General features: G+C 51.1%; 1 protein-coding gene across 1 annotated transcript in view; it reads right to left on the bottom strand.

Moving 5' to 3' along the window:
• Nucleotides 1–74: 74 nt before the first annotated feature.
• FRMD7 (FERM domain containing 7) overlaps nt 75–27,997 on the bottom strand; it is a 31,763-nt gene continuing 3,840 nt past the window's right edge. The window contains exons 2-12 of the mRNA XM_073358859.1: nt 18,349–18,453; nt 15,400–15,442; nt 12,282–12,360; nt 9,616–9,713; nt 8,039–8,153; nt 7,707–7,854; nt 5,961–6,056; nt 4,962–5,125; nt 4,221–4,289; nt 4,061–4,136; nt 75–2,966 (exon numbers count right to left, since the gene is read on the bottom strand). Coding sequence (XP_073214960.1) covers nt 1,911–2,966; nt 4,061–4,136; nt 4,221–4,289; nt 4,962–5,125; nt 5,961–6,056; nt 7,707–7,854; nt 8,039–8,153; nt 9,616–9,713; nt 12,282–12,360; nt 15,400–15,442; nt 18,349–18,453 — 2,049 coding nt within the window. The 3' untranslated portion in view covers nt 75–1,910. The remainder of the gene's footprint in view (nt 2,967–4,060; nt 4,137–4,220; nt 4,290–4,961; nt 5,126–5,960; nt 6,057–7,706; nt 7,855–8,038; nt 8,154–9,615; nt 9,714–12,281; nt 12,361–15,399; nt 15,443–18,348; nt 18,454–27,997) is intronic.

Raw genomic sequence — 27,997 nt, 5'->3', positions numbered from 1 at the left:
TGGCCCACAGCTGCTTCTGCTGTGCCCGAAAAAGGAAAAAGACACCACACCTAAAGCAGTGGGGGAGGGGTTCGTTTGTTTTATTGTCCAGCTTCTAAAACGATAGAACAAAGACGAGAGCTTGAAAAATACAGGGTGGGCAGCATCTGCTAACCCCAGTTGTCTTGACCGTTCACTTGATGTTTGCGTCTTTCCCCACCAGGAGCGTGGCCAACAAAACCACTCTAGCACGGTGCCCGACAGCCTGGTTTGCTGGCTCCCTGCCAGGCAAGTGTGTGACCCCAGAGCACCCCCACAGGCATGCTCCAGCCTTCCCTTACAGCTGTGGCCTACAGGACTGGACAGAGAACACGCCAGAATCTCACAGCAGCCGGGTCGGGCTCGGGTTGGGTCGCTTGGACCTTTTTTTCCTTACAAAGCGTTTGAGGGGAAATTAGATGTTTTAAGAACTAAAATACAAGGTTAAAAATAGATATTTCCACTTTCCTGTGGTTGGTAAATACAAGAGCTGGTCAGAAAACATCAATATTTGAAATTTTTCAACACCAAAAAAGGGCAACATTTTTTGCAAAAATATGTTCCTTTCTTTTTTAGCCATCTCTAGTAACCACAGTGTCTTACTTTGCAGTGAGACAGATGACCTGGGAATGCCTTTGGGAGCCTGTCCACCTGCATAGCACTCTCCTGTTACAGCTTATTCCAAGTGAGCGCCTTGTTTGTGCATTGGCTGGTCCGTTCACTACTGATGGAAGGAGGGGCCCATTCAGCCAGGCTGAAGTATTTGCGCGTTCCCCATCAGTGATTCCAGCCAGGTCTCTTGGCTGCTCACTTGAATTTAGGGGTCGAGAAGCCTGCGTCTCTGGGAGCTCAGGTTTGGGCCCCCCACAGGTACTGCTTGTGTGGCCATGCGCGGTCTCTTAGCAGAAGGAAGGAGAGAGATGGATGTGAGTGGCAAAGACACATTTTCACTGTCAGTCGTAATGGGAGGTACCGTTCCACCTCACTGCAGGCGGGGGGGAGCCTGCAAGGCAGCCGCTAAAAACGATTTACAAACTGACCGGCAAAATATGTTTCTCGGCAGTATCTTTGCTGTGGCTGGGGAAGAGGTGGCGTTCGCTCCCTACACAAATCTGAAAGCCAGTGGCCAACACACTGGGATGCAACTCCGACGTACTCAAGCCAACCTGTCTAGTGGCTTGGGCGAGGCTCTCTGCTGCACCGCCCTTGGTTAGAAGAGAGGTGCTCCTCGCCATCATTAGTGATGTGGCAGCATCAAAATACAAGCGGTTGGTGTCACAGAGTGGGCGCCTTTGTGATCAGGAGCTGGGGCATATGGAGCTGCCATAACAAACATTCTGCTAACACACTCACGAGTCTTCCCAAACAGGCTCCCAACGGCCATCAGCCCAACTGAGGGTCTCGTGCGCTCTCCATTAGAAACAGACATTTTAGCAGCTTTCGTTTAATGGTGTTTCTATTCCCCTCGCGGAGGAGAATTGACGTGACACTTCTGTGGCCCTGCTGTTGGACAGTGGTTCTCCACCTTTCATGCATCAGGACCCTTGTTCCCAAGTGGCCATGAGCTGACTGGTGCTTGCCTGCCATTTAGCAATTTGGGGTGAGCCCAGTGGACGTGACTAGCTGACCCCCCGTTCATTGAGAACCTCGATGTAGAAGATTTTGCTGGGGTGCCCACTGTTGGCTACTTTTTTCTTGCCTGTTGCCTAGATCTTTATGTCCTAGAGCTCCCCTGTCATCCATTAACACAGTCTCTACAGCTAATTGTACTCACACAACACTAACCCGTCACAATGCTTAGCAAGGAGGGAGCAGCATCACACAAAAATGACCTTCCTGTTCCTTCCAGCTGGCTTTGGAAATCTCTGCGCTCTCAAGCCGATTGGAGACGGTTACGTGAAATAATTGGACATGCCCATTGAAGTCCTTGCTTCTGCACTGCTTGTCGCGAAGGACACCTCTTCATCCTCCTCCTCCAGCTGGAGGCTGCCCGAGGACAGACGCACCCGGGCCAGGGGTGACTTTTCTACCCGGCCATACAGAGAGTAGTAATCCACGTTCAGGAGATCCGAGTCGGAGTCACTGGACTCGGTCCCGCTGCCCACACTGCGTTCGGCCTGGCGTGGCGCTGCGGCGGGGTTGGAAAGCCCTTGTTGGGCGAGCAGGGACCGTAAGATACTTACTTTTCTACTGCTCAGAGCAGGGCAAGGGCCCAGCGGCCTGAACTCCGACCCATATGGGAAATGGATGGTCTTCATATCGGACTGGCTCCAAGATCTTTTGGGCAGTTGCTCTTGAATGCTGTAGTCAAAAGCCCCAGCCAGGGTTCTGCTCTCCTCTTCCAGGTGCCTGCCAACACAGCAAGCCCTGGGCAGGGCCTCGGGCTGCAGACCCTTCCTCTGGGCCGGGGCCGGACATCTCTTGGAAGGTTTCATTGACACGGGGCCAGGGCCACTCAGCCCTCTCCCTGCTTCCTCAGCAGCAGCTGGCGTGTGGCGTGGTACCGGGGGAGGCCTGTCCATGTAAAAGAACACTTGTGGAGACGTCGTCTCCAGCGGCTGGCTGGTGGAGGGGACGTACGGTACATCTGTGTAGCTCAGCTGCCTGGAGGCGACCTCCCTCATGTTGCCAACCGAGGTGCTTTTACTGTTTCCAGCGAGCTTGTGGCTGGGCTGGAAGGAGGTCAGCGGGCTGCGCTGCCCGAAGCCGTCGGCCGGCTCCCACTCCGGCTCCAGCTCGGCGTAGGCCAACGGGAAGGCCGAGCTGCTTTTGGAATGGGGCAGGAGCCTGGGGTCAGCCTCGGGCTTGGAGCGCTCCAGCTCCGCCGCGAACGTCACCTCCACGGAGGAATTCCGCCTCCTGCTGTCCAGCATGGGATCTGACGCGTGGACCCCGTTTGCGTTCCAGTAACAGGCTCTGCTGCCATATGCCAGGCGCAGGTCTTCAACCTAGGGAGACAGCAGGGCCCGTTAGGGTAGGGGGACAGGACTGGAAACGGGGGGTGGGGAGGGTGTCTTTCTCTCTCTCTTGTCTTCTATTTGGTTTTATTGCTTTCTAATCATTACAGCCCCAAGAGCAACCAAATTAATAAATGCTGCTCCATAGCCCCTGGGGTCGAACACAGCCCTGTGCCCCCTTCCCACCAGCACCCAAACCAACCAACAGCTGAAAGCCAGGCAGTGAACCAGAAGCTGTGTCTGCCTCACCCCCCCTAGCTCTCCGGGGAGGATTCAGAGGTGAGCCAAGGCCAGGTTACAAACAGCGAAGGCCAGGTGTTTTATTTTCCACACCCCCCGACTTGAGGTGCCCCGAGGGCACTTGTCAGCAGTGGGTGCAGCTTTCACACACACGCACCCACCTTGCAAGGGTGGGAACGCGGCCAGATTCTGCTCTCAGCATGGGGCTGGGCAGGGCGCAGGGAAAGCCCAGCCTGAGCCATGCGGTTACCGTCAGAACTTTGCAGGGTGTGGCCATGAGGCAAAGTCCCACCGGCTAGGCTACCTTGGTGGTACCACTTCCCTTCCCCTGCCGCCAGGAGCCACCTCTGTTCTAGCCCCTCTGGGCCACTAGGGGAGCCCTTAGCTGGGGTGGGGTGGGGGGATGAACACGTGCTGTTATCCCCTGGTCGGGTGGGAAACAGAGAGGAATGTGGGTCCCAGCACGGAGGGAACCAAGTCTCCCGAGTGTGTCCTACACACACACACACACACACACACATGCCCCATTACAACGCAGCACGATCCACTGTGCAAGGGGGAGATAACATACCCAGCGCTTCCCACACACACTGTACAGTGTTGTACACAAGTGCTGGCCCCACCCTGGGGTTCACTCCTTCGCCATTCCCATCGACATGCGCTCCCCTGTTCGCTGCTGTGCCATGCTCCCAAAATACCCGGGGAATGGCCCAGCCTGGGGTCCCGCGCAACTGCTTTCCCTCCAGTACAGCAAAGGCTGCGGTGGAATGATTAACCCGGCATGGCGGCCGGTGGCTTTCTCCATCAGCGACAGACACTGTATTTCTCTGAGGAGAGACCAGTACCTGTTTGGACACGTCTGTGAGGAGGTCTGGGGACGAGCGGCACTGCCTTTCGTGGTACTGAGCCGGGTAGTGTTTCCTGCAAATCCAAGACGCACGCGTCAGTTTCCCCTTGCAAATAACCCGTGAAATGCTACAAAGCCGCCTCCGCCCCCTCAGATACCTCTCAAACGGCGTGCTCTTCCCCTTCCCCTTGCGCCCATGCTCCAGCAGCTGCCGCTGGGTTCTGCCACTGGCAAGGACAGAAAAACGCTCGTGAAAGACCAGTTCTAACAGTGCTGCCCGTACAGCGGGACTGGAACCTCTGCTGTAGCCAACACAGCAGCAAGGGCTGGCTCACGCCTTGCACTACAGGCCTGGACAAAGGAGCTAGGGGTGCAGGCAGGCAGGCCTGGCCCGGCCCTGCTGCTTCCACAAGAGGTGGGCTGGGTGAGATGCAAAGGGTGTGGGTAGAGGGGTAATGGGCCTAGGCTGCCTCGCCCAGGCAAAGAGGAAGCCAGACAAGAACTGCAACTCAGAGGAGACTCTCGGGGATAAAAGCCCTGGGGCATGGCTCAGTCCAGCTGACTCTGACTCCGGGGCTACAAATCACTGTGTAGACGTTTGGCTCAGGCTGGAGCCAGAGCTCGGGGACCCTTCACTTGAGCTTCAGACTGAGTAGCTACAAAGCAATTGTTCTGCCCCAGAGCCCAAGCCCTACATGCCATGTTAGCTGACCCGGGCCAGCCACGGGGGTTTTAATCCCTGTGTAGACACAGCCTTTGTCCCACTGCCGCCCTCCCAGGGCTACTTGCTCATCAGGCTGTGCCTAAAGGCACATGCAAGCGCCAGGTTTCTTTGCCCCACACAGCTAACACTACCAAAGAGACTTATGGTATTAACGGAGCTAGTGTGAGCGATTTACCTATAGCGGAAACTTGAACCTTTGCTGCACAGGAGGGCTTTGGGCTTGGATTTTGGTTCTTCGGAGAGTCTAAAAAAAGCGTGGTACTCCACACATGTCTTCCAAAACGTTTTGCACGCGTCTCTGCTTGCCATGGTAAACTCTAAGGTGTCCTTGCACAAAGCCTGGATGAGAACCGGACATTCGAAACACAACCCAAAGGGTTAATCCACCCCCACTCCCCGCCGTGCTGCAAAGTCAGTGTCCAACAGCTGTGAAAACACGAGCACTTTTTCACACAAGGAGACATGCACCTTTGTGCAGCGAGTGATGCAGGCCTGGTCTGTGAGCCCTGTGACCCAGGCCCCTCAATGGACTTAGAGCTGAAACTGAGTGTGGGTCTCATTGGGGACCGGGTGAGGGCCCCTGTTCTGATGTATATGGGCCGCTAGTCTGTGTTACACATGAACCTATCTTCCCCCTAGCAGTGCCTGGGGCAGCTGAACGTATAACCAGGCTGTCGGCTGGAAATACACTGGGACCCCAAGGATGTTATCCATCTTCACATTGTGGAGGCCTCACCACGCTGTGCCCCTGGGGGTTCTCACCCATTTCACCAGCATGAGAAGAAATGTCTCAGGACAAATAAGAGAGCGGTGCAGAGGTGAAGCGAGAGACCACACACCAACACTGACACAGCCCAAGGGAACAGATTTTATTGGAAGTAAGTGAACTTTGGGGCGGGGCGCTGGAACAGGGAGGGATGGGGGGCCATGGCCCCACCACTTTTAAAAGGGAGAAGGGGCGGCGTGGAGGCGGGGCCTCGGGGAGATGGGGTGGCATGGGGGCAGGGCCATGGTTCGGATGCCAGTGACACTCCCCGACACACACACTGTTAAGAGGCTTTCACTGCCCTGCTTTGGGGGCCCTCCAACCTTGGCAAAGTCCTTCTAACTATTCCTAGCTTGATACAAACACGTAATCTTCAACCCTGGCAGCTGGCGGTAACGTGGTACTTACAGAGATATTTGCATGTAGTTTGATTAGAAAATGTTTCCTCTTAAAACTCAGTTTCCGAATTTTGGCCCAGTTGAATGTGTTGATCTTTGTGTTCCCCTGCAATGACAACGCATTGGAGCATGATTGGTCATGGTCAATCTTTACAAGCCAGGGCCTTGATCTGGCGAAATGCGCTCAGCTTCTATTGACTCCAATGGGTGTAGGTGATGCTCCAAGGATTTGGCCTCAAATCCTGCTCACTTTACAATCCCACAAATTTACCAGCATCGGTTTACCCTGACTCCAAGGGGATGGCATCAGACAAGCGGATTTGGACCCAACCGGGAAGGATAAGACTACAGGGCCTGATCCTGTGTTAATTGACGTTAATTGCAAATCTCCAAGGGCCTGTCCAAAGCCCCCTGGCATCAGTGGAAAGACTAGCACTAATTTCAATGGGCTCTGGCTTAGACACTCCCGCCCCCGGTCGATTTCAGTGATGCAGGATCAGGCCCTGTATGAGGCGGGGGTGCTTTATCCTCTGTCCGCTGGGCAAAGTGCAGGTGTTATGTACATTATTCCCACATTAACCTAACCCTAATTTACCTTTACTGCTCTAGCATGCGTTCTCTCTGGGCAGCAAGCTTTAAAGGGAACTCCTCAATCCGACTGGGTTATTGCCACGTTTATGACACCAAGCGCCGTGTTCTCACATTGAAAAATAGTGAGTGTTAGAGGAGGCAGTTATGCTCCTGTTATGTCACGTGTGCGTGCGTCTACCTCGCGGAATAAACAGCCAGGCATCGCATCACTCGCCTTAGCATGTGCTCCACATGCGGCCAGCTATTAACAATGGGCCACTCGTTATCATTTTCTTCCAGCCCAAGTGGCTTCGCAGGTTGGAATTAGCCTACTGTATGCAGGAAACACAGAGGTATGTATCTACGCTGCGCAGACGTCTTGATTATAGCACTCGGGAATTGCATCGCCATGAGATGGCTATTTTCGCTTGAAGATTATATGGGAAACGTGCGGCGTTGCCATAGAACGTGAACGTCTTACTTCTCAAACACGTTAGTTTACAAGGGGCAAACAACACTAATTCTCCAAGAGGGCACCTCCCACATCAGTGGGAAGCCGTGTATGGAGATGTAGGGTGTGATTTGTCACTCGTTAGCACTGGCTAGAGCTCAGAGACTTGCCCAGCTTGAACAAATGTGGAGGGAAAAGTTTCAGAATGCTTTGTTTTGACATTTTCAAAATGAAAAATTCCAGATTTTTTGGTTCATAACAACTTTTTGTCTAGAAATTTAAGCTAATTTGGCTGAAAAGGGTTAAATTAAAAAAAGATTAAAATTGAAACAAAACGTTTCAATTGACCGGAAACTAAAAAAAAATCGATTTTGGTTTGTTTGTGACTATTTTTGAGATTTTTTACTTTTCAGGATAGGAAATAATTTTCAACTCTGGGTCCTAGGACAGGAAAACCATCTCCCCCCAGCGCTTAGCAGGCTGGTTAGTGGTGAAGATAGGGAAGTCCTTGGATTTCAGACAGGGGCCTACGACAAAAAATGTTTACTTCCCTTATCTACTCACTACAGCTCCTAGCTACAGAGCCTGTCCCATCCCTAAAGTGATTTCTTGATGCAGGAGGACGGCACATAGGCTCTGGTACAGCTAAAAGACCTTTGATGAGAATGGAAGGAAAAGCTCTTCCAGAAGGGTCCCATTGCATTGTACAGTAGGAATTTAAAAGGGAAACGTTACCCGTAAAACCAGCACTCCCATGTGCGTAACAGCCAGATTGATCTGCGTCCCTTCCCCATCGCTTGCAGGGTGGGGTCTAATCCCATACATGTCTAACTTCCTGGCTATGTCCAACAGGTGAACGTCCGACTCAGCTGGTGTCTTCCCACTAGGGAAGGAAGAGGGTTATAAGTCTAATGACATTAGAATAAAGAGCCCCCTCTAAAGTCCTCTGACAGCACCCCCACATACTGTATTCAACAGTCTCTGCTACAGGTATTTAATATCTGTGCTGTGAAAGGAGCAGGTATATTAGGAGCTGAGTAGGGCACAAGTGTGGATGAAATGCTCACACATGCTTCTGGTGATAATGCATGATCTTATCATCTAAATATTCCTGGTTGGGTAAATACTGGTGGCTCTCCAGGTGCTTCTTATCTGTTTCTTCATGAAAGTCCCCCAGCTCAGCTGTACGGAAAGAAACGAAGAGCGGCATTTAGCAATGTCCATTGAGGAGACCACAGCAGGCAAACTGAGCAAGTATTCAGAGACCAGTGACTTCGCTGATCCCTGCCAGGACATAGACATGGTGCGTGCGGGATGGAAACAGCCAAGACAGAGAACACCAGCTACCAGCTCTTCCTAAATGTGATGTTTCTGATGTACCCACACTGAGGACCTGGTCCTGTCTCACTGACATCAATGAGAGTTGCTGTTAGCTTCAACGGGAGCTGGCCTGAAGAACCAGTGACACACTGTTCTGACAACAGGGCTCTTCCTGCCTCAAGGGCTTTGATGGGCATGGAAGGGGCCCAGCACCTTATCAGGGGCACTCAGCCCCTCAGCGGATGGGGGCCTAGCTAAGCCGGACTAAGGGCCTCATCCTTCCAACCTCACTTGTGACTGTAAGGATTGCTCACGTGACTAAGGGTCAAAAGGTCAGGCTCTAAGTGGAGATCCAGATGCCTTCACTCAACCTTTCCATTTTGGACCATGAGTGGTGGCCCTTTGACCTGTGGGAGGCCATGCAGGCTCCATGCAGTGACTCTTGGGGAGGGCTGAAGGCCAAGGGAACAAGCCATCCCTGGCTGGACCATGGTGTGGGAGACTCTGAGAGTTGGTCGCCCCAGGGACACTGAACAGCCTGGGCCATCTTGCTAGCCAAAGACTGTTTCCACTCTGGTAACGCCCTCCCTGCTGTTCTGAGATGTACAGACGCTTCCGATTCAAAAGCTCAGGGAACACAGCTGGGCAGCATTGAACCGTCTTTGAAAACACACATTAACTCGCCTCACTGCACTCCAGTTCAGCAACTCCGCCCTCCTCCGCAAGCCCTTTACGCACGTGTTCAAGCCCCCTTGCTCCAGTGCTCTACTGAGCTGGCGCCTTTGGGCTTGCTCCTGCTCCCGTCACAGCCAGGGAAAGATTCCTAGGGACTTCAGAAGAAGCTGGCTCACCCCTGAGCTGCACCCCTCTCTCCTGAAAGCAGTCTCCCAAGGCTGCTGCTAGGCTTGCTCTCCTGTGGCCAGGCCGACGCTGAAGCATGCTAGGCTGATTTCACTCAAAATTCTGGCTGCAAAAGCCAGATGACGGGATATAATAGTGAGTCTACTGCAGTCAGGGTCTGCTACTGCACTCAGCTACGGGCAAGGATCGGGCAAACAGACAGCATTTGTCAGACATCCACTGCTTTGCCCTGACATCCAGAGCAGAGCAGGGGGGTTGGTTTGTAAGCTAAGCCATGGTTTGGAAGTGAATAGTTAGAAACGGGCTTTTGGAACAATACAACAATGCACCGTTTTTCAGGCTAAGAGGGCCAATGGTGATCACCTAGGCTGACCTCCTGCATAACACAGGCCAGAGAATGTCACCCTGGGCTTCCCTTGTGGCTGAACAAGAGCGGATCTAGAGCATGCTCGTCTGTCCTTACACTGCAAGAGGTGCGACACCAGCAAAGCGGCACTGTTCTCGCTGCCCGGGAGCCTCCCGACTGCCAGGTCCCTCTTGATTTGAAGGGTAAAGAGATACCTGCAAAGGAAGAGAGAAGAGTTTCCTGACAGAGAGCAAATGTTCCCGCTCCCAGCTCAGACAAGTTATTAAGAAACACAGCCAGCCCACCTCCTGCAGCAGGGACTTTGCTAGACAGGGGACCCTCCAGGAATCAGTTAGGCTTTGCACCAGTGAAAGGCCCAACCCTGCAAGGAGCCAAGATCCTTCACCTGCCAGCTCTGCTCGGAGTGGCCGTGCCGGGATCAGTGTGGATGTTTATAAATCTCTGGGCAATACTCAGATGGAAGACAGTACACGCGGGCCCGGCAAGAGACCATTTGGATCCTGATACATCATGTTCACTGGGGCCCCTCCCCGGCCCATTTCATGTCAGTCACAGACATTTTTGAGGCCCCGGTCCAACTGTCCCCATTTCCCCTGCCTCTTGTCTGCCTGACCCAGAGCCCAGGGACGTCAATGGGAGTGTTTCCACTGAGACTGATGGGCTCTGGCTCAGACCCCATGAGCGCTCAGTGGCCCAGAAGAGGGGCAAGTGCATGGCTGGTGGCCCTCTTTTCGCTCCTGGATCAAGGAGATGGGACGGGCTGGTACACACGGGACTCCAAACCATGCTGGTTCACCACCATGTCTGAACGCAGCGCTTTCCAGCAGGGCTCTGCTAGAGAACAGGGTCATGGGGTGTGTTTGGCAGAGAGCGGACTTGAGAATGCTCAAGAAATGATTATTAGAGATAAGAAAAGAGAAAGGGATTTTCACTCTTTGTATGTCTCTCTACTGAGTTCAGAACTTAGCCGAACAGCTTCAGGGTTACGTAACAATGAAACTGGCTTGTGTGTCTTAGCTGTAAAATCCTTGGTCTGTGCAAACAGCAGGGCCCTCCCAACAAAGCAAGCTAATAAGTAAAACCCAAGCCCACAAAACACAGACCAGACAGAAGAATAAACACCCGCTGTAAGATAAAAACCACTGGCTGGAGCCAGTGGGGTTGACAGCAAAGAGGAGAAGGACAGAAGTGGACAGCTAAGCAAAAGGGTATTAATTTAGGGGATTTATGCATGAGAATGTTTTACTGAGGAAGTCATACTAGAAAGGTACACAGATGGGCAAACTGAGTCTGTTCAAAGTTACAGAACCAAGGAGAAAGTTAAATGACTGACCCCAAGCGACTGGAGAGGACACATGGGAAGAACACAGCAGAGACCAGAGATTTGAAAAAGTCACCCTGTCCCCAGGAAAGGTAACTATATCACTTGTTGTTCTTGCCATATCGGGTTTTGCATGTATATGTGATGGCAAGGTGATCATGGCGTTGTCTTAAAATGCCCAGAATAAAGGCTAAACTGTTCAAGTCTCAGTTGAAGTGGATCTCGTTTTACTCCCAACAGTTCTTTCATTACCACTGTGGACAGGGATTTCTTCAAATCAGAGAACTCTGTTGCTGGCCTGGCTGCGAAACCAACCCAGGTAGGGCCTGCGGAGGGAGTCACTTGCCTCACAGGCTGTGCCAGAAGTAAAGACATGAGCTGATAGTTTCCCCAGAGGGAAGAGAAGAAGTTAAAGGGGATGATGGAAAAGGGGGCGGTAGGGACTCGCCTTCGGAGCGGACTGGGAGCTGCAGCCGTCCGATGCAGATAGGAAGCAGCCCTGGCTGAGTAGGGGCTGGCGCGGGTGATGACCTGGCACCTCCCCCGCCCACAGTAACTAGACATTGGGCGCCTGGCCAGTAGATCTGAAACTGGACTTTCTGGTTGAAAACCGGACAACTGACCACCCAAGAGTCCAGTCCCCTTCTATTGCAGAAAACCCTAACATGTAACCCCATTCATAAACGTATCAAGGTCCATCGTAGACCAAGACAATCAACCAGTATCCTGGTGTGATTTTGATTTTAAACTCAGATCATTTTACACATTGTAAAGAAGCATTGTAGACACTGGTGGTTTTAGCAGCAAGGTCAGGAACAATTGAAGCTTTCGACACCCAGTGTGTGGGAAGCAGTTTGGGATTGTAAAATGAGGTGTGTCACTTGGGTGTTTATCAGAGAAATAACACTGGCATTTGAATGGCAATCTGTAGGTTTCAGAGTGAATACAACACTTCGAACTATGGGGCAGGTCACACCTCTCAGAGCTATTGTCTTAGGTTGGCTAAAGAATCTGCATGAAGCTGCTGCGTTGGTTTTATATTTAGTTAATGTCTGTAATGTTTTCTCCAAAACATAATTGTTTTTTAAATAAAAACTTATGTTCTAGAGCACAATTTTGCACTAAAAGGTAGGATTCTGCAGCAGATTTATAGATCACGGGGAACCCCAATCAATGCTTAGCAAATAAAAATCTGCAGTATATGGCTATGGCTAATGGACAAATAAAGATGATGGATTAGGCAGAATTGTTTGTGTTTCTAAACAGAGGGTCAGAGAAAGAAATATTTGCAACATATAAATTTGCACCGACAGTCAACATGACTATTGCTAGGGGGCTTGTTTTGGCTATGGACACTGAATGATTTAGACAACGAAGACTGCGTTACAAAGCCTCTAGTAGCGAATAAAAATGTAGACCATGAAAAGAAATGGTGCCCTACCTTGTCAACTCTTCTCTCAGATGTCCAGGGTCCACTGGGAAAAATTTCACCATAAATTTGAAAAGAACCTCCTTAGGATCTTAAAACACAACATCTTCATAAGTTTTATTTCAAATGTCTGTTGAGAACATTTACAAATCTCTTCACACACCCTGCACCCACGCACACCGGGGAGTAAATCACTTTGATTCCTTACAAATTCGGCCCTGACGGGTCGGGGACGTGATCCTGCAGGGTGCTGAGCCGGGGCTTCAATCCAGCCACGTACTTAAGCAGAGGCTCAACTTGAGCCACATGAGCAGTGCTATTGAACTCAGTGGAAGAACAGCCCCACTCCCGTAAACAGGGTAACCCCGACGATTCAAATTAAACACATGCTTGAGCGCTGCCCTGGACTGGGGACAGGGCGCTCAGTGCCTGGCTGGATTGAGCCCCCGCAGAGCAAGTGCAATTCCCATTGGATTCCAATCACCTCACAGGATTGGGCCCATCGTGCCGCTCCTTTGCCCACTGAATTCAAGAGGACCGCAGTGCCCGACGTTCAAACAATCGTGTTTAGCATTTCTTAATGTGCCTATCACAGTGGGGCTCTGGTCTGCCATCTATTCTGAATCAGCCCTTCCCATCGAGACAATACTGAAGTTACGGGTGTGCAATGAAATCCCATACAAACAGAAAATGTAACCAGCTCATTCTGCAGGGCCCAGAGGAGGTGTAAGGAAGAAACAATCCTTCCAAAGGCTAGTTTGTGCACTGAGGGGCAAATTCTGCTATCGGAACTGTAGGGTCAACTCAGATCAGTGTAATTGCAGGGTTGTTTTGGGCAGGGAGGGGCTGTTGGCAGGCATGTCATTGAGAAAATCCTATGGGGAACCATATTCCCAGCACCCACGTCTGCCCACAGTTCCACCCAGATAAATCCTGCAGGCATCTGGGTGGGTTTAAAGAAGGGCAGACTTGTGGGCTTGACAGAGTTTTAAAGCACTTTGTGTCTCGGCCACAGGTGGGCTAGAAGGGAAACCCAAACGGAACGAGGTGGCCTACGAAAGGGCACCGGTAAATGGCCAGACTGCAGTGGAGTTGATTCCGGGGCCCCAGCTGCCTTTCTGTGGAATAATGGACACACAGCTGTCGAGACTAAGGCGGTGGCTACACCACGGAGCTGACGGCGGCACGGCGAGGGCAGATGCTCTAGGCCGATCGGAGAGGAGAGAGTTCTCCCGTCGACTTCATGACGCCAGCGCCCGAGGCGGCGGTAGCTACGGCAGCCGGAGACGCTCTCCCGGAGACACAGCGCCGTCCACACCAGCGCTTAGGTGGGTGTAACTCACGTTGCTCAGGGGGGTGATATAGTCACCCCCCCAAGCCACGTAATTTAGACCAACCTCAGCTGTAGTGTGTACAGAGCCTTCCATGTGGAGCCAGAAAGCCGACGGCTGGGTCTGCAGCCTTGCCCCTGCCTTGCACTGTGTGGGTCGAGGGGACTCCGGGAGCTACATACAAAAGTATTGGCTTCCCTGCAACTGGACTAAGGGTAGAATCACCTGTTCCTCTCAGAGCCCAGGGGGTGACATTTGAATAGAAGACAGGAGTCACCTTGAAGCAGGGAAAAGCTGAGAAATTCACAGGCAGTGATATGGCAGCAGCCTCTGAAATGGCAGCGCTGAGGAGGGAAGGGTCAGGGAGGGGGTGGGGGCACCACCACCTTGGGGACAGCTGTGTTTCAGTCCATTCTGACCGGCATGCAGGACAGCACGCAACAGAACATGCGTATGCAAAACCTGCAAAGGGGCTGCTGCATTTTCTAGCCTGCAGGTCAGGCCAGCCTAAGAGAATGCGGCACACCTGCTTCTGAGCTGTGGCAAATCACCCAGGCCAGCCCAGAGCCGACACATCACAGCCACGAAGCAGGTGCTTGTGCCAGGCCTTTCACTCACGTTGAAATGCATGGAGGGCAATGCTGCAATCCAGCCCCGATGCTTTGTTCTGCAGCCTCACCTCCTGCAAACAGGAACCACGATTTCACACGGGGCTCAGTGCAGCAGATACCTGAGCTTGATCTTGCTTGCAAATTCATTTTTGAAAATCGTAATCTAAGCTGATGGGGAAATGGTTTAGATGATTGGTTCTGTGGCTGGCAGTCTGCAGGTCACCTCGGGCTAATCCCAGCTGGGATGGGATGCTTCTCCCTGCAGAAGCCCAGCACCAGGCCTAGCTGCCGCCAACACCATGCACAGGCCAGTGCTTAATTGTAACGACAGAGGTGCCAGGCTCAAGCAATTTGTTTACATTCATAACTGATGCAGCAGGCCCAGAGGGGCCGGGGCTCAGCCCTGGCACAAATTACACACTGGCCTCCACCCGGGCTAGCCTGTGCAGCGGAGTGAATGTCACCAGTTATAGCCCCTTTGCTTGTGTAAGGGTTGCAGAGACCAGCTTAGAGCTATACTGTGAGCCCCAACTGGGGCTTTACTGCGGCTCTTTACAGCACATGGTCCTAAAACACGGGGTGATTTCCTTATTAACCAGCCTGTTATTAACCAGTCAGGAGGCTTTTACTGTGTTATTAACCAATTAAGTTATCAACTTGCACAAACTTATCAACTTGTTTGCTGTGAGAATAATCTATATGTACACTGCGTATTTCCCCGCCATGCTGTTTATATATGAAGAGTACTATAGTAAATGAAACAATGAATTCGCATTACCGGGGCTCCTTGGGGTAATGTCACTCACTCATTTGGCTTCTGAATCACTGAGGTCTGAGTATCATGGCTCTATGCACATGTAGCTACACTCCAGACAGAAGAGTAGCTTTTGGCCCAACACTGAGCAGGCACGTGAGCTGCCAGGATCTCGCAGCCTGACTTTTGTTACAGACAGGACAGCATTACCCTTGCTCTGCTGACAGACCGTGATCAGGATGTAGAATGGAACCTGAAGCTTGGCCAACAGCCTCACCCAACTCCGCAGCACAAGGTGAACCCAAGCAAATGCCAGAACCTGAAAGCCCATGTCCCCAAGCCTCAGCCAGCTCACGAATGTGCTGGTGAGACTTCTGGTATTAGCTGACATTTGTCTGCAGCGGCTAGTCCACGGTTATTCCTTAGACACTTACTTTTCGTCTGCTTTGTTATGGGTTTTAGAAGCTCCAGCCAAACCTGCAATAACAGCAATGGAGAAGTTGGTGAAGACACAGCATGAAGTGCTGGGTTTGTATTAATAAAAACAACACAACTCTTTCTGTCAGGAGAGAAAGTAGAAAAGATACAGGCCTGCTGATGCTAAGAAAAAACTAAAGAGTGACCTGCCAGTAATGGGGGAGGGAAGAATAATAAACCCAGATGGGGCCGTGTTCTCCCACTGCAAGACAGGAGGAAGTCACTCGAGCACACTGAAGTCAATGGAACTTAGAATCATAGAATATCAGGGTTGGAAGGGACCTCAGGAGGGCATCTAGTCCAACCCCCTGCTCAAAGCAGGACCAACCCCAACTAAATCATCCCAGCCAGGGCTTTGTCAAGCCGGGCCTTAAAAACCTCTAAGGAAGGAGATTCCACCACCTCCCCAGGTAACTCATTCCAGTGTTTCACCACCCTTCTAGTGAAACAGTGTTTCCTAATATCCAACCTAGACCTCCCCCCCTGCAACTTGAGATCATCGCTCTTATCCTTAGGGGAAGAATTAGGACCAGGACACTCAAGAATTTTGATAGTTTCCACTTTTACTTCTGCTTTTGTGCAATGCCCGGGGTGGGGGTGGGGGTGTGCCTGTTCTGCAGGAATCTCATTGTGCAACAAGAAGAAATGGGGGGGGGGGTTAAGAATCCTGATCGAGACTAAAATCCCTTTTAAAAAACACGTGTAGGCTCTGAACAGGTCCGCTGATAAATGAGTGGGCCAGAAAGCACTCTGGGAAGCCCCTATGCCTGTAAGGGTCATGGCACAGCCTGTGCCCCCAGCATCCACTCTGCCCGGCAGAGCTTTCTGAAGGTTACTATAAAGTTATTCTAAGAAACCAGGGTGGCTAAAGTGCCGTCCATGAGCCACGCGCTCCCCACTGCAGCCGCTTCCGCCTTTGGGCCCGAGACAGAGCCCGGAAGGTCTGTGAGGGTCAGCATGCGGTGCTGTCCCGCAGCAGCCCTCCACCCTGCCCACAATGGAGCGCTGCATTGCGGCACCTGCCCCTTCACATTGTCACGCCACAGGGCCGCTGCAGCATGCCAACAAGGGGCAGCTCTCAAGCTGGTGTGACCCCCCCACCACTTATCGTCCCTGTGATAGGCAGAAGTTTCCACTCTTCTCAGTTACATCTGAACATCCCTATTCCGCCCTCTTCACAGAGAGGCCGTGTGGTCTAGTGGACGGGGAACAAGGAGACCCAGTCTCCATTCCTGGCTCTGCGTGCACTGATCTGCTGTGTGCCCCCTGGCAAGTCACCTCCCCTCCCTGTGTCCCGACTCCCCGCTCCCCCTTTTGTGGTGTCAGTGGTCAGGCTGGAAGGCCCGGGTCTTCACAGGTGCCTCGCGCCTACCGAAACCAGTGGGGGTGCAGCGCCTTACGTCCTTTTGAGGATCTGGGCCTGGGCAATTGGGTGCAGTAACGATCTCTCACTGTGCCTGTTCAGAGCCCCGTCCAGCCAGCTCCACTCTGGCCTGGGCCTCCAGGTGCTGTTGTAGGGTTGCCAACTTTCTAATCACACAAAACTGAACATCCTAGCCCCACCCCTTCCCTGAGGCCCCACCCCCTGCTCACTATATTCCCCCTCCCTCGGTGGCTTGCTCTCCCCCACCCTCACTCACTTTCACCGAGCTGGGGCAGGGAGTTGGGGTGCGGGAGGGGGTGAGGGTTCCAACTGGGGGTGCGAGCTTGGGGATGAGGGGTTCAGGGCTCCAGGCTGGGGAGTGAGGCCAAGGGATTCGGAATGTGGGAGGGGGTTCTGGGTTGAGGCAGGGGGTTGGGGTCTGGGAGAGGGTACAGGCTCTGGGCTGGGGCCAGGGATGAGGGGTTTGGGGTGCAGGAGGTGGCTCCAGGCTGTGGAGTGGGGCTGAGGGATTTGGAGGGGGCCACAGGTTGATGCCAGGGGTTGGGGTGCAGGGGGCGGTGAGGGCTCCGGCTGGGGATGCATGCTCTAGGGTGGGCCCGGGGATGGGGTGGGGCTCACGGCTGGGGCACAGGGTTGGGGTGCAGGCTTCCCTTCGGTGGCTCCCACTCAGTGGCGCAGCAGGTCGAAGGCAGGCTCCCTACCTGTCCTGGCTCTGCGCTGTGTCCCGGAAGCGGCCAGCAGGTCCAGCTCCTAGGCGGAGGGGCCAGGAGGCTCCATGCCCTGCTTTTGCCCATAGGCATGCCCCCCCCCCAGCTCCCATTGGCCACGGTTCCCAGCCAATAGATTGCGGAGCCTGTGCTGGGCGTGGTGACAGCGTGCAGAGCCCCATGGCCCCCCTGCCTAGGCGCTGGACCTGCTGGCCGCTTCCAGGGCGCATCGTGGTGCCAGGACAGGTAGGGACTAGCCTGCCTTAGCCCCGCAGCACCACCGATCGGACTTTTAATGGCCCGGTCGGCAGTGCTGACCAGAGCCGCCAGGGTCCCTCTTCGACTTGGTCTTCTGGTCAAAAACCGGACGCCTGGCAACTCTATGTGGCTGTCAAACAAGAGATAGGCAGGGCGGGTAGAAGAGGGGCAGGAGAGGAGCAGAGCGGGGAGGGGAAGGGCAGGTTGTGGGGACAGAGAGGCGCAGAGCAGGTGGGCGGATGGGAAGGCGCTGGGGTCAGGGGCAGACGTCAGGAAAAGGAAGCAGGACCAGCAATGTGATGTGTGTTATCGTGTCACTAAAGACTGTATCACGCTGCCTATGCACACGGTGGCAGCAGTCCCGCTGCATGGCAGCCTTGCTTCGGGCATTTCCCACCTTTAAATCCTTTGCTTTGCAACATTCATGTCTGTCGGAACATATTTTTGAAAGGTAAAAGCGATCTAACAATGGAAGGTTGGGACTGCTGAATGCTGCCCTTGGCTATTGCTGTGTTTCGTTCAGCGGGAACTTGGCCTTATCAAAGAATGTTACTTACATTGTTTCCAGCCTGGCTTTGGAATTCCAGTCCAAAGTATTCCTTCTCCACAAGGTGCAGGTGGCTGCAGCTCAGGTTGAACAACCCCTTGCCAGACGACTTTTGCTAGCAAACAAAAAGCTCATTAGAAGCAGCGCAGTGGGCAATGTCCGGAGCAAGAGGTTAACTGATGTCACTGATGTCAATAAGAAACTCCAGTCATGAATCTTTGAAGCTATTTACGGGCCCCTGGGCTAAGATGTCTTGCCTGCAAAGTAGCCAGCACAATTTTGGGATGAGACAAATAATAATTAAATTAAAATAACAAATACAATAAAACAAACATACACTTCCTATATACAGACGTCTCGTAATTATTATATTCTTCTGCATGCCTTACACTGCCCCCACACGCCTCTGCTGTCTCCTTCCCCTTGTCAGGTGCTGTCCGTATGTAACATGCACAGCAGAGAACCGAAGTCCAAGTCCTGCTTCGGCCATGGGCCTGAATCAGAGCTCATGCTGGCGAGACTCCACTGAAGTCAGGAGAGTTTCACTGGTATAAAGAGTTGCCTCTAGAGTGCATGAGTACACACAGCTGGGCCAGTGAAAGATATTACACACACAGAGTCTGATTTTCACACGGAGCACCCACTCTTTGAAAGTCAGGCCCCTTTAAGATGGGCACCTACAAATGGGCACATGCAAAGGCTCACGTGTCACCGTCTTAAAGTGTATCAAGCTTTTCTAATGATTATATTCCACCACATGCTGGCGCAGTGCACGACACAGGTTATTCTGGCCAGCCCAAAAAAGAGCCGTAAAACCTTAATTCCACCCCAGCTCATCACGTAGCTGACATACGACAGGTATTAAACAGAAGAAATATTTTATTTCAGAGAGTTTTTAAAAAGTGTCATTGGGCTATTTTTGAAAACTTGGAAATGTTTCTTTTTCACCTAAGCCAGCAGCATGATCCAGAGACAAACCTTATTCAAGAAAGGCGAGTTGCCGCTGCATTTGAGCTGGACGTGAACTGCTAAATGCAGCATGTGTCATTCTCTTAGTCCTTTGAATTAAAACTCTTCACGGAGAATAAAATAAAAAGTTTTTCACAAGTCCCAGGAATCAGATGCATGAAAAAAAATCTGGACAAAATCTTATTTGATTTTGCTGTTTTTTAGCAGAAGCTATTGCAGGAGACAGAGCGGTTCAGACAATGCAGTGATGTTTCCTGAAGACAAATGCGCTATGCTCAGAACTCACCATATGGAAATCTCATGTGAAATCAGGGTTGCCATGGCAAAAGCGTTTAATTCACCCGCGAGCTGGAAGTGAACATCAAACCTGTGTAACTTCTTGGTGCACACGGATCTGCTGCCGGAGAGCTGGTAAATTAATAAGGTGCCCTGCTGAAAAGCTGGGGACGTTCCTTTAACATCTTGGGAAGGATGGGAAAGAAGAAAGAAAAATTCTGCCTGCAGTGAGAAAAGGAAGCTGAAAAATGGACTGGCCAAAATATGAGCACCCAGTGGTGCTCACTCCTCTAACACCAGAGCTGTGCAAGGGACCGTCCATCTGACCTGAGATTTGCAAGCTGCCTGCAGGATTTGGCTATTGAAATTAATGGAATTCAGGCATCCAAACCATCCTATCCACTTTTTCTGGAGCCAAGTCCCTGGCCAAGGAGTCCGCCTGGCTCTGAACTGGCTGCATTTGTCACAGGCTGTTGAAGCAGGGCAGGGCTCTCCCCACCTGGGTCAGCCAGTTGTCAATCAGGGCAAGCGTTATTACACTGATGTCCTTTCTGGCCAGTTCTAGGGGCTGGCTAGATGCAAATGAAAGAATCTTTCGCCCTTTGGGAAAAGGTAAGGGGATGCCTCAGTAGTCTCTCTCTGTAACGAAAGGGGCTGAAATCCAAGGCTTTGGGGGAGCTCGGTGCACAGCGGCTGCAGTGTTGGAAATACAGGTGTCTCCTGCAGAACTGTGAGTAGTTTTACTAAGGCACTGCAGGTGCAGACTGCCCTGCACCCAGGTGTCCTAGTGCCCAGCCCCAGACACTAGCAGATCACATTTCCCCTCCTTTTTCAAAGTGCTTCAGGATCTGAAGAAGAGCTCTGTGTAGCTCACAAGCTTGTCTCTTTCACCAGCAGAAGTCGGTCCAGTAAACGATATTACCTTAAGATATTCCTTACAAGTTAAGGAAGTATGGGCTGGATGAATGCACTATAAGGTGGGTAGAAAGCTGGCTAGATTGTCGGGCTCAACGGGGAGTGATCAATGGCTCCATGTCTAGTTGGCAGCCAGTGTCAAGTGGAGTGCCCCAAGGGTCGGTCCTGGGGCCGGTTTTGTTCAATATCTTCATAAATGATCTGGAGGATGGTGTGGATTGCACTCTCAGCAAATTTGCAGATGATACTAAACTGGGAGGAGTGGTAGATACGCTGGAGGGCAGGGATAGGATACAGAAGGACCTAGACAAATTGGAGGATCGGGCCAAAAGAAATCTGATGAGGTTCAATAAGGATAAGTGCAGGGTCCTGCACTTAGGATGGAAGAATCCAATACACCGCTACAGACTAGGGACCGAATGGCTAGGCAGCAGTTCTGCGGAAAAGGACCTAGGGGTGACAGTGGACGAGAAGCTGGATATGAGCCAGCAGTGTGCCCTTGTTGCCAAGAAGGCCAATGGCATTTTGGGATGTATAAGTAGGGACATAGCGAGCAGATCGAGGGACGTGATCGTTCCCTTCTATTTGACATTGGTGAGGCCTCATCTGGAGTACTGTGTCCAGTTTTGGGCCCCACACTTCAAGAAGGATGTGGATAAATTGGAGAGAGTCCAGCGAAGGGCAACAAAAATTATTAGGGGTCTGGAACACATGACTTATGAGGAGAGGCTGAGGGAGCTGGGATTGTTTAGCCTGCAGAAGAGAAGAATGAGGGGGGATTTGATAGCTGCTTTCAACTACCTGAAAGGGGGTTCCAAAGAGGATGGCTCTAGACTGTTCTCAATGGTAGCAGATGACAGAATGAGGAGTAATGGTCTCAAGTTGCAGTAGGGGAGGTTTAGATTGGATATTAGGAAAAACTTTTTCACTAAGAGGGTGGTGAAACACTGGAATGCGTTACCTAGGGAGGTGGTAGAATCTCCTTCCTTAGAGGTTTTTAAGGTCAGGCTTGACAAAGCCCTGGCTGGGATGATTTAACTGGGAATTGGTCCTGCTTCGAGCAGGGGGTTGGACTAGATGACCTTCAGGGGTCCCTTCCAACCCTGATATTCTATGATTCTACTTCACTCTCCTGGTCTCTTACAAAATAATAAACATTCAGAAATGAAGAGGGTTTCGTATGAAAGCAAGTTTAAAGCAGGACAATAATGAGCCTTAACTTCAAAGTGACTGAGATAAAACACTTAGGCAGGAAATAGCACTGGCAGGCCAAGGGATTGCAGAGTTCCTGCCTAGAGGGAAGGGGAGGTGACTTGAAAACTGCAACTTGTTCAGAGCAATATGTCCATGCTGCACGCTAATAGCAACCCTTTGTAGCTCCCGGGGGAGTGGAATTGCTAGCCCCGTGTGCTAAGCCTGCTGCAAAGTGACAGCATAATAATAGTGTTCTTGCTCCAGCATGCCTCATTTGCCTCAAAATTACTAGATCACAAGGATAATTAAAACAATTATAATTGTTTATTTCCATGCTAGAATTGTCAAGCATTATAGCCTGTGATGGGCAGCCGGAAGAGAGAAGCGCTCGCGGTTTTCTCACTAGGGTATTACTCACTTTCAGGCTTCGGTTCACACCACACACGACATCACTTACGCCAGAAGAGCGTGCGTCACGGCTTTCTTGGAGGAGAGAGGAACTTTTATCTCCCGATCTCCTGCCTCTGCTGTACTAGCTTGTTCACCCTTTGTCCTTTCTCTTTTACCACTCCTCCTGTCACGCCTTTCCTCTTTATCAGCCTCTGCCCTCTCTCGGGAATGTGCTTTTTAGTGCACATTATGACGAGCCTGACTGGTAACCAAGCCCTAAACGGAACAAAAAGAAGTGAGTGCGGCCCGACTGCTGGCTGGGCTCAGACACCTTGAGGCAGGGCCCATGGACAATGGGCCGCAGCCCCAGCTGGTGTGACGTACTCCCTTGCCACGGGTGGAGCTATGCCAGTAGACACTAGCTGGGGACAAAATCCCAATATCTCCAAAGCGTTGAAAGTGTTCCAGTGACACTATAAATAAGTGACTAGTAAATAGCTAGAATTAATCCTAGACACTCTCCCAAGCTGTGGGAAACTCGGCAAACAGTCACTGCCCAGAACCTCCCCGCATACCTGCTGTCCCTGCAGCCAGCACTTCTGCAGTGTCACGAGAGGGAGGGTGTCTAGGGGACAAGGCAGGAGACCTAGGTGCCAGGCTCTGCTTTGACCCTGACCTATGGCGTGATTTTGGGGCGAGTCACTTCCCCTCTCTGCACCTCTGAGTCCCTCCCACCCTTGGTCTAGCTTGGATTGTACGCTCTCCCAGGCAACCACTGCCTCTTACCCTGTGTTTGTTCAGTGCCTAGTGTCAGGGAGTCTTACCTCATTCAGCCTCTCTGCTGTAATACAAACAACTAATACTAGGAGTTTGCCCAGCGAGTACCCCCAGAAACACTGCTGTGGGGCGACAGTGCCCCAAGGCAAGGCTGGAGAAATAGCAGACCGACACTCAGCCGCTAGCCACCCCGTCCTCACCAGGCAGCGTGACCTCCAGGTTATGAGGTAACCAAAGAAGGTCGAGCCTGACAGGTCCATTTTCCCCAGGGATGAGTCAGGAAAGGAGGAAGTGTGAGAGGAAGGCGGGGCAGAGGGCGACCAGCATTTTGCATTTGGAGACTGAGCCAAATATTGGACTTAGGTTACAAGTGAAAGGAACGTAAGGCCGTCCAGATACCACACTTGTCAACACCTTGAGCTCCTTGGCTCAGCTTCTCTCTCTCACAGGATCCAGCAAGCTGATTCAGATGCTATTTTAAAATCAAAAGAGAAGACTCTCCTCTTGCTATCCGACATTTGGGACGTCCTCATTCCGACTTTGCTAAGCAGCTGGAGGCTGCCAGCGGCGGCATCTGTATTAATTACTTCAAAAAATGTTCATTCCCAGCGGGCGTCCTGTGAGGTCAGGAAATGCTCACATCACGGGGCAGCCTCATTGTCAGAGACGACCAGTGCTAGAGAAGCAGAAGGAACGTGTGGAAGTCGCTGATGGAGGAGTGGGACGTAATTCATTCCTAATTAACACACTCAATCGTTATTTAGACAGCATCAGCGTACGAGGCCTTTAGAGAGAGGCACCAATAGATGGTGCCTGCCCCAAGAGGTGACAATGCAGGCAGCGTACAAAGGGCTTCAGGCACAGGGCGGTGTGTAAGTTGATTCCAAGTTGGAGCCAAATTTCTACCCTCATGGTTCAGAAACGGAAAAACAAATGTCTCCCCTCCCAGTTTATTATTGATTTTTAAATCTCATTTTTTAAGCCAATCTCATGATTGTGGGGAGTCCTGACTCATGAGTTTTTAATACTTGGGGTCAGCAATACAGAACATTTCCCTTGAGTTTTGTGACACTTTCCAGTCTGCTTAGCGTAACGCTTTCAGCGGAAGTGACGCCTTTGTTGTGAGAGGTGGGGCCTCGGGCTCATGGGCACACAGAGAGCAGAGTGTTTGAAGGAGGATCTTGAAAGAAGAGAAGGAGAACGGGATAGCACAACAACTGATTACAGCCCTTAACATATTTGATTATTGTTATCAGGTTCTCCTCCATCTTATTTTCTCAAGATAAAATATATCCATTTTTTTTTAACCTTCCTTCCTGGGTCAGGGTTTCTAAACTTTTTATCAAGTTTGTTCATCTTTCTATAGGTTTTTCAGAATAATCTTTTGAGTATGATTGAGAATTCTACCCCTGCTCCAAAATGCTTTAAGGTTGCTTGAAAATATGTCACCTACGGAAAGGACATGACGATTTAATTCTGGAGGTATTCAGCGTCATTTTCATAGGACTTTTCCATCAGGGCTGTGTCTACCCAAAGTGTCCAGACCACTGTTGCGTTCTAGAGGTATTCAGCTGCGTCTGAACTACACATCCCATGAAAGTGGAACCCGACGGGAGGGCTCGGATGTGAGCCTACGAGTCGCAAACTCAGCCCCATCTCAGAGGCAAGATGCCCCATGCTCGTAACCACAGGAAGAGGCGAATTGGATGTTCCGGGCTGCAGCTGTCTCTGTCCGCCCAGTGGCAGGAAGCACGGCTTGTGCAAAGGAACCAGCGTAAGCCTGTTCCGGGGGCCAGTGTAGCCCCAGCTATGAATGCTCAGTGGCGAGAGGAAGTGGCAGGCTAAGTTTTCTTTCCTTGGGTTCAGCCAGGCCTGGAGCTGTTTGGGCTGGAGGAACCACCCAAAAGGATGCCCAGTTATTTCTGGAGAACGGTGAATACCTCCAGAAGAGGACTGGAGTTGCCATCTTCCAAAAGAAACTCACTCCAGAATAAAGACAACCCCACTCAGCCAGGCACGGATCCTGCCAGCATCCAGCTCCCCGCATGTAGGCATAAAAAGGTTCCCCATTTGACTGGGTCCACCACCATCACAACAAAGAATAGCAGTATTGCAAGCAGCCTGCATGCTGCTGCAATGTGCTTATGCAGATGCAACAATAAGCAGGCCGATAAAACAATTTGGCATATCCCAATCCAGACATACCTATGAGCTTGCTGAAAGAGAGTCCTGATCTTCGGGGTGTTAGCTGTTTCAGTTCTCAGAAGGACTCCTCCACCATGCTAGAACTGTGCTAGCAACAGCCATATTAAAATGCAGCGGTTTCTCCCACAGTCCGGCCTAGGTTGTAGGACATGATCCAGTGTCCATTCAGGTCAATGGGAGTGTTTCCACTATGGGCTGGGAATGAGCCCTTAGTACCAGTAACAGTTTTGGTGATTCAGACCCTTGCCCAATGCTACTGGACTGAGACTAACAGCTTTGTTGTTTCTGCAGAATCTTACATAAGAACATCAGTAGACCTTAAGAATGGCCATTTTGAGTCAGACCAATGGTCCACCTAGCCCAGTATCCTGTCTTCTGACAGTGGCTGATGCCAGATGCTTCACAGGGAATGAAAAGAACAGAGCAATTACTGAGTGATCCATCCCCTGTCGTCCACTCCCAGGTTCTGGCAGTCAGAAGCTTAGGGACACCCAGAGCACGGGGTTGCATCCCTGACCATCTTGGATAATAGCCACTGATGGGCCTATCCTCCATGAACTTATCTAATTCTTTTTTTAACCCAGTTATACTCTTGGTCTTGAAAACATCCCCTGGCAATCAGTTCCACAGGTTGACTGTGCGTTGGGTGAAGAAGTACTTCCTTATGTTTGTTTTAAACCTGATGCCTATTAACTTCATTGGGTGACCTCTGATTCTTGTGTTATGGGAAGGGGTAAATAACACTTAGAATCACAGAGTATCAGGGTTGGAAGGGACCTCAGGAGGTCATCTAGTCCAACTCCCTGCTCAAAGCAGGACCGATCCCCAATTAAATCATCCCAGCCAGGACTTTGTCAAGCCTGACCTTAAAAACTTCTAAGGAAGGAGATTCCACCACCTCCCTAGGTAACTCATTCCAGTGTTTCACCACCCTCCTAGTGAAAAAGTTTTTCCTAATATCCAATCTAAACCTCCCCCACTGCAACTTGAGACCATTACTCCTCGTTCTGTCATCTGCTACCATTGAGAACAGTCTAGAGCCATCCTCTTTGGAACCCCCTTTCAGGTAGTTGAAAGCAGCTATCAAATCCCCCCTCATTCTTCTCTTCTGCAGGCTAAACAATCCCAGTTCCCTCAGCCTCTCCTCATAACTCATGTGTTCCAGACCCCTAATCATTTTTGTTGCCCTCCGCTGGACTCTTTCCAATTTTTCCACATCCTTCTTGTGGTGTGGGGCCCAAAACTGGACACAGTACTCCTGATGAGGCCTCACCAGTGTCGAATAGAGGGGAACGATCATGTCCCTCGATCTGCTGGCAATGCCCCTACTTATACATCCCAAAATGCCATTGGCCTTCTTGGCAACAAGGGCACACTGTTGACTCATATTCAGCGTCTCGTCCACTGTAACCGCCAGGTCCTTTTCTGCAGAACTGCTGCAGAGCCATTCAGTCCCCAGTCTGTAGCGGTGCATTGGATTCTTCCGTCCTAAGTGCAGGACTCTGCACTTGTCCTTGTTGAACCTCCTCAGATTTCTTTTGGCCCAATCCTCCAATTTGTCTAGGGCCCTCTGTATCCTATCCCTACCCTCCAGTATCTACCTCTCCTCCCAGTTTAGTGTCATCTGCAAACTTGCTGAGGGTGCAATCCACACCATCCTCCAGATCATTTATGAAGATATTGAACAAAACCGGCCCCAGGACCGACCCTTGGGGCACTCCACTTGATACCGGCTGCCAACTAGACATGGAGCCATTAATCGCTACCCGTTGAGCCCGACAATCTAACCAGCTTTCTATCCACCTTATAGTCCATTCATCCAGCCTATACCTCCTTAACTTGCTGGCAAGAATACTGTGGGAGACAGTGTCCAAAGCTTTGCTAAAGTCAAGGAAAAACACGTCCACTGCTTTCCCCTCATCCACAGAGCCAGTTATCTCGTCATAGAAGGCAATTAGATTAGTCAGGCATGACTTGCCCTTGGTGAATCCATGCTGACTGTTCCTGATCACTTTCCTTTCCTCTAAGTGCTTCAGAATTGATTCCTTGAGCACCTGCTCCATGATTTTTCCGGGGACTGAGGTGAGGCTGACTGGCCTGTAGTTCCACGGAGCCTCCTTCTTCCCTTTTTTAAAGATGGGCACTACATTAGCCTTTTTCCAGTCGTCCAGGACCTCCCCCGATCACCATGAGTTTTCAAAGATAATGGCCTATGGCTCTGCAATCGCATCCGCCAACTCCTTTAGCACTCTTGGATGCAGCGCATCCGGCCCCATGGACTTGTGCTCGTCCAGCTTTTCTAAATAGTCCCGAAGCACTTCTTTCTCCACAGAGGGCTGATCGCCTCCTCCCCATGCTGTGCTGCCCAGTGCAGCAGTCTGGGAGCTGACCTTGTTCGTGAAGACAGAGGCAAAAAAAGCATTGAGTACATTCGCTTTTTCCACATCCTCTGTCACTAGGTTGCCTCCTCTGTTCACTTTCTCCATGCCAGTCATTATTTTACAGACCCCTATCCTATCATCCCTTAGTCGTCTCTTTTCCAAGCTGAACAGTTCCAGTCTTTCCTCTCCTCATACGGAAGCTGTTCCATACCCCTAATCATTTTGTTGCCTTTCTCTGTACCTTTTCTATTTCTAATGTATCTTTTTGAGATGAGGTGACAAGAACTGCATGCAGTATTCAAGGTGTTGGCATATCATGGATTTATATAGTGGCTTTATATTATCATCTGTCCTTTTCCTAATGGTTCCTAACATTCTGTTTGCTTTTTTGGCTGCTACTGCACATTGAGTGGATGTTTTCAGAGACCTATCTACAATGACTCCAAGATCTCTTTCTTGAGTGGTAACAGCTAATTTAGACCCCATCTTTTTGTGTGTATAACTGGGATTATGTTTTCCAATGTCCATTATTTTGCATTTATCAACACTGAA

The sequence above is a fragment of the Lepidochelys kempii genome, chromosome 9, assembly GCF_965140265.1.
Source record: "Lepidochelys kempii isolate rLepKem1 chromosome 9, rLepKem1.hap2, whole genome shotgun sequence".
In the NCBI taxonomy this organism is placed as follows: Eukaryota; Metazoa; Chordata; order Testudines; family Cheloniidae; genus Lepidochelys; species Lepidochelys kempii.
This window is presented reverse-complemented; position numbering and strand designations above follow the sequence as displayed.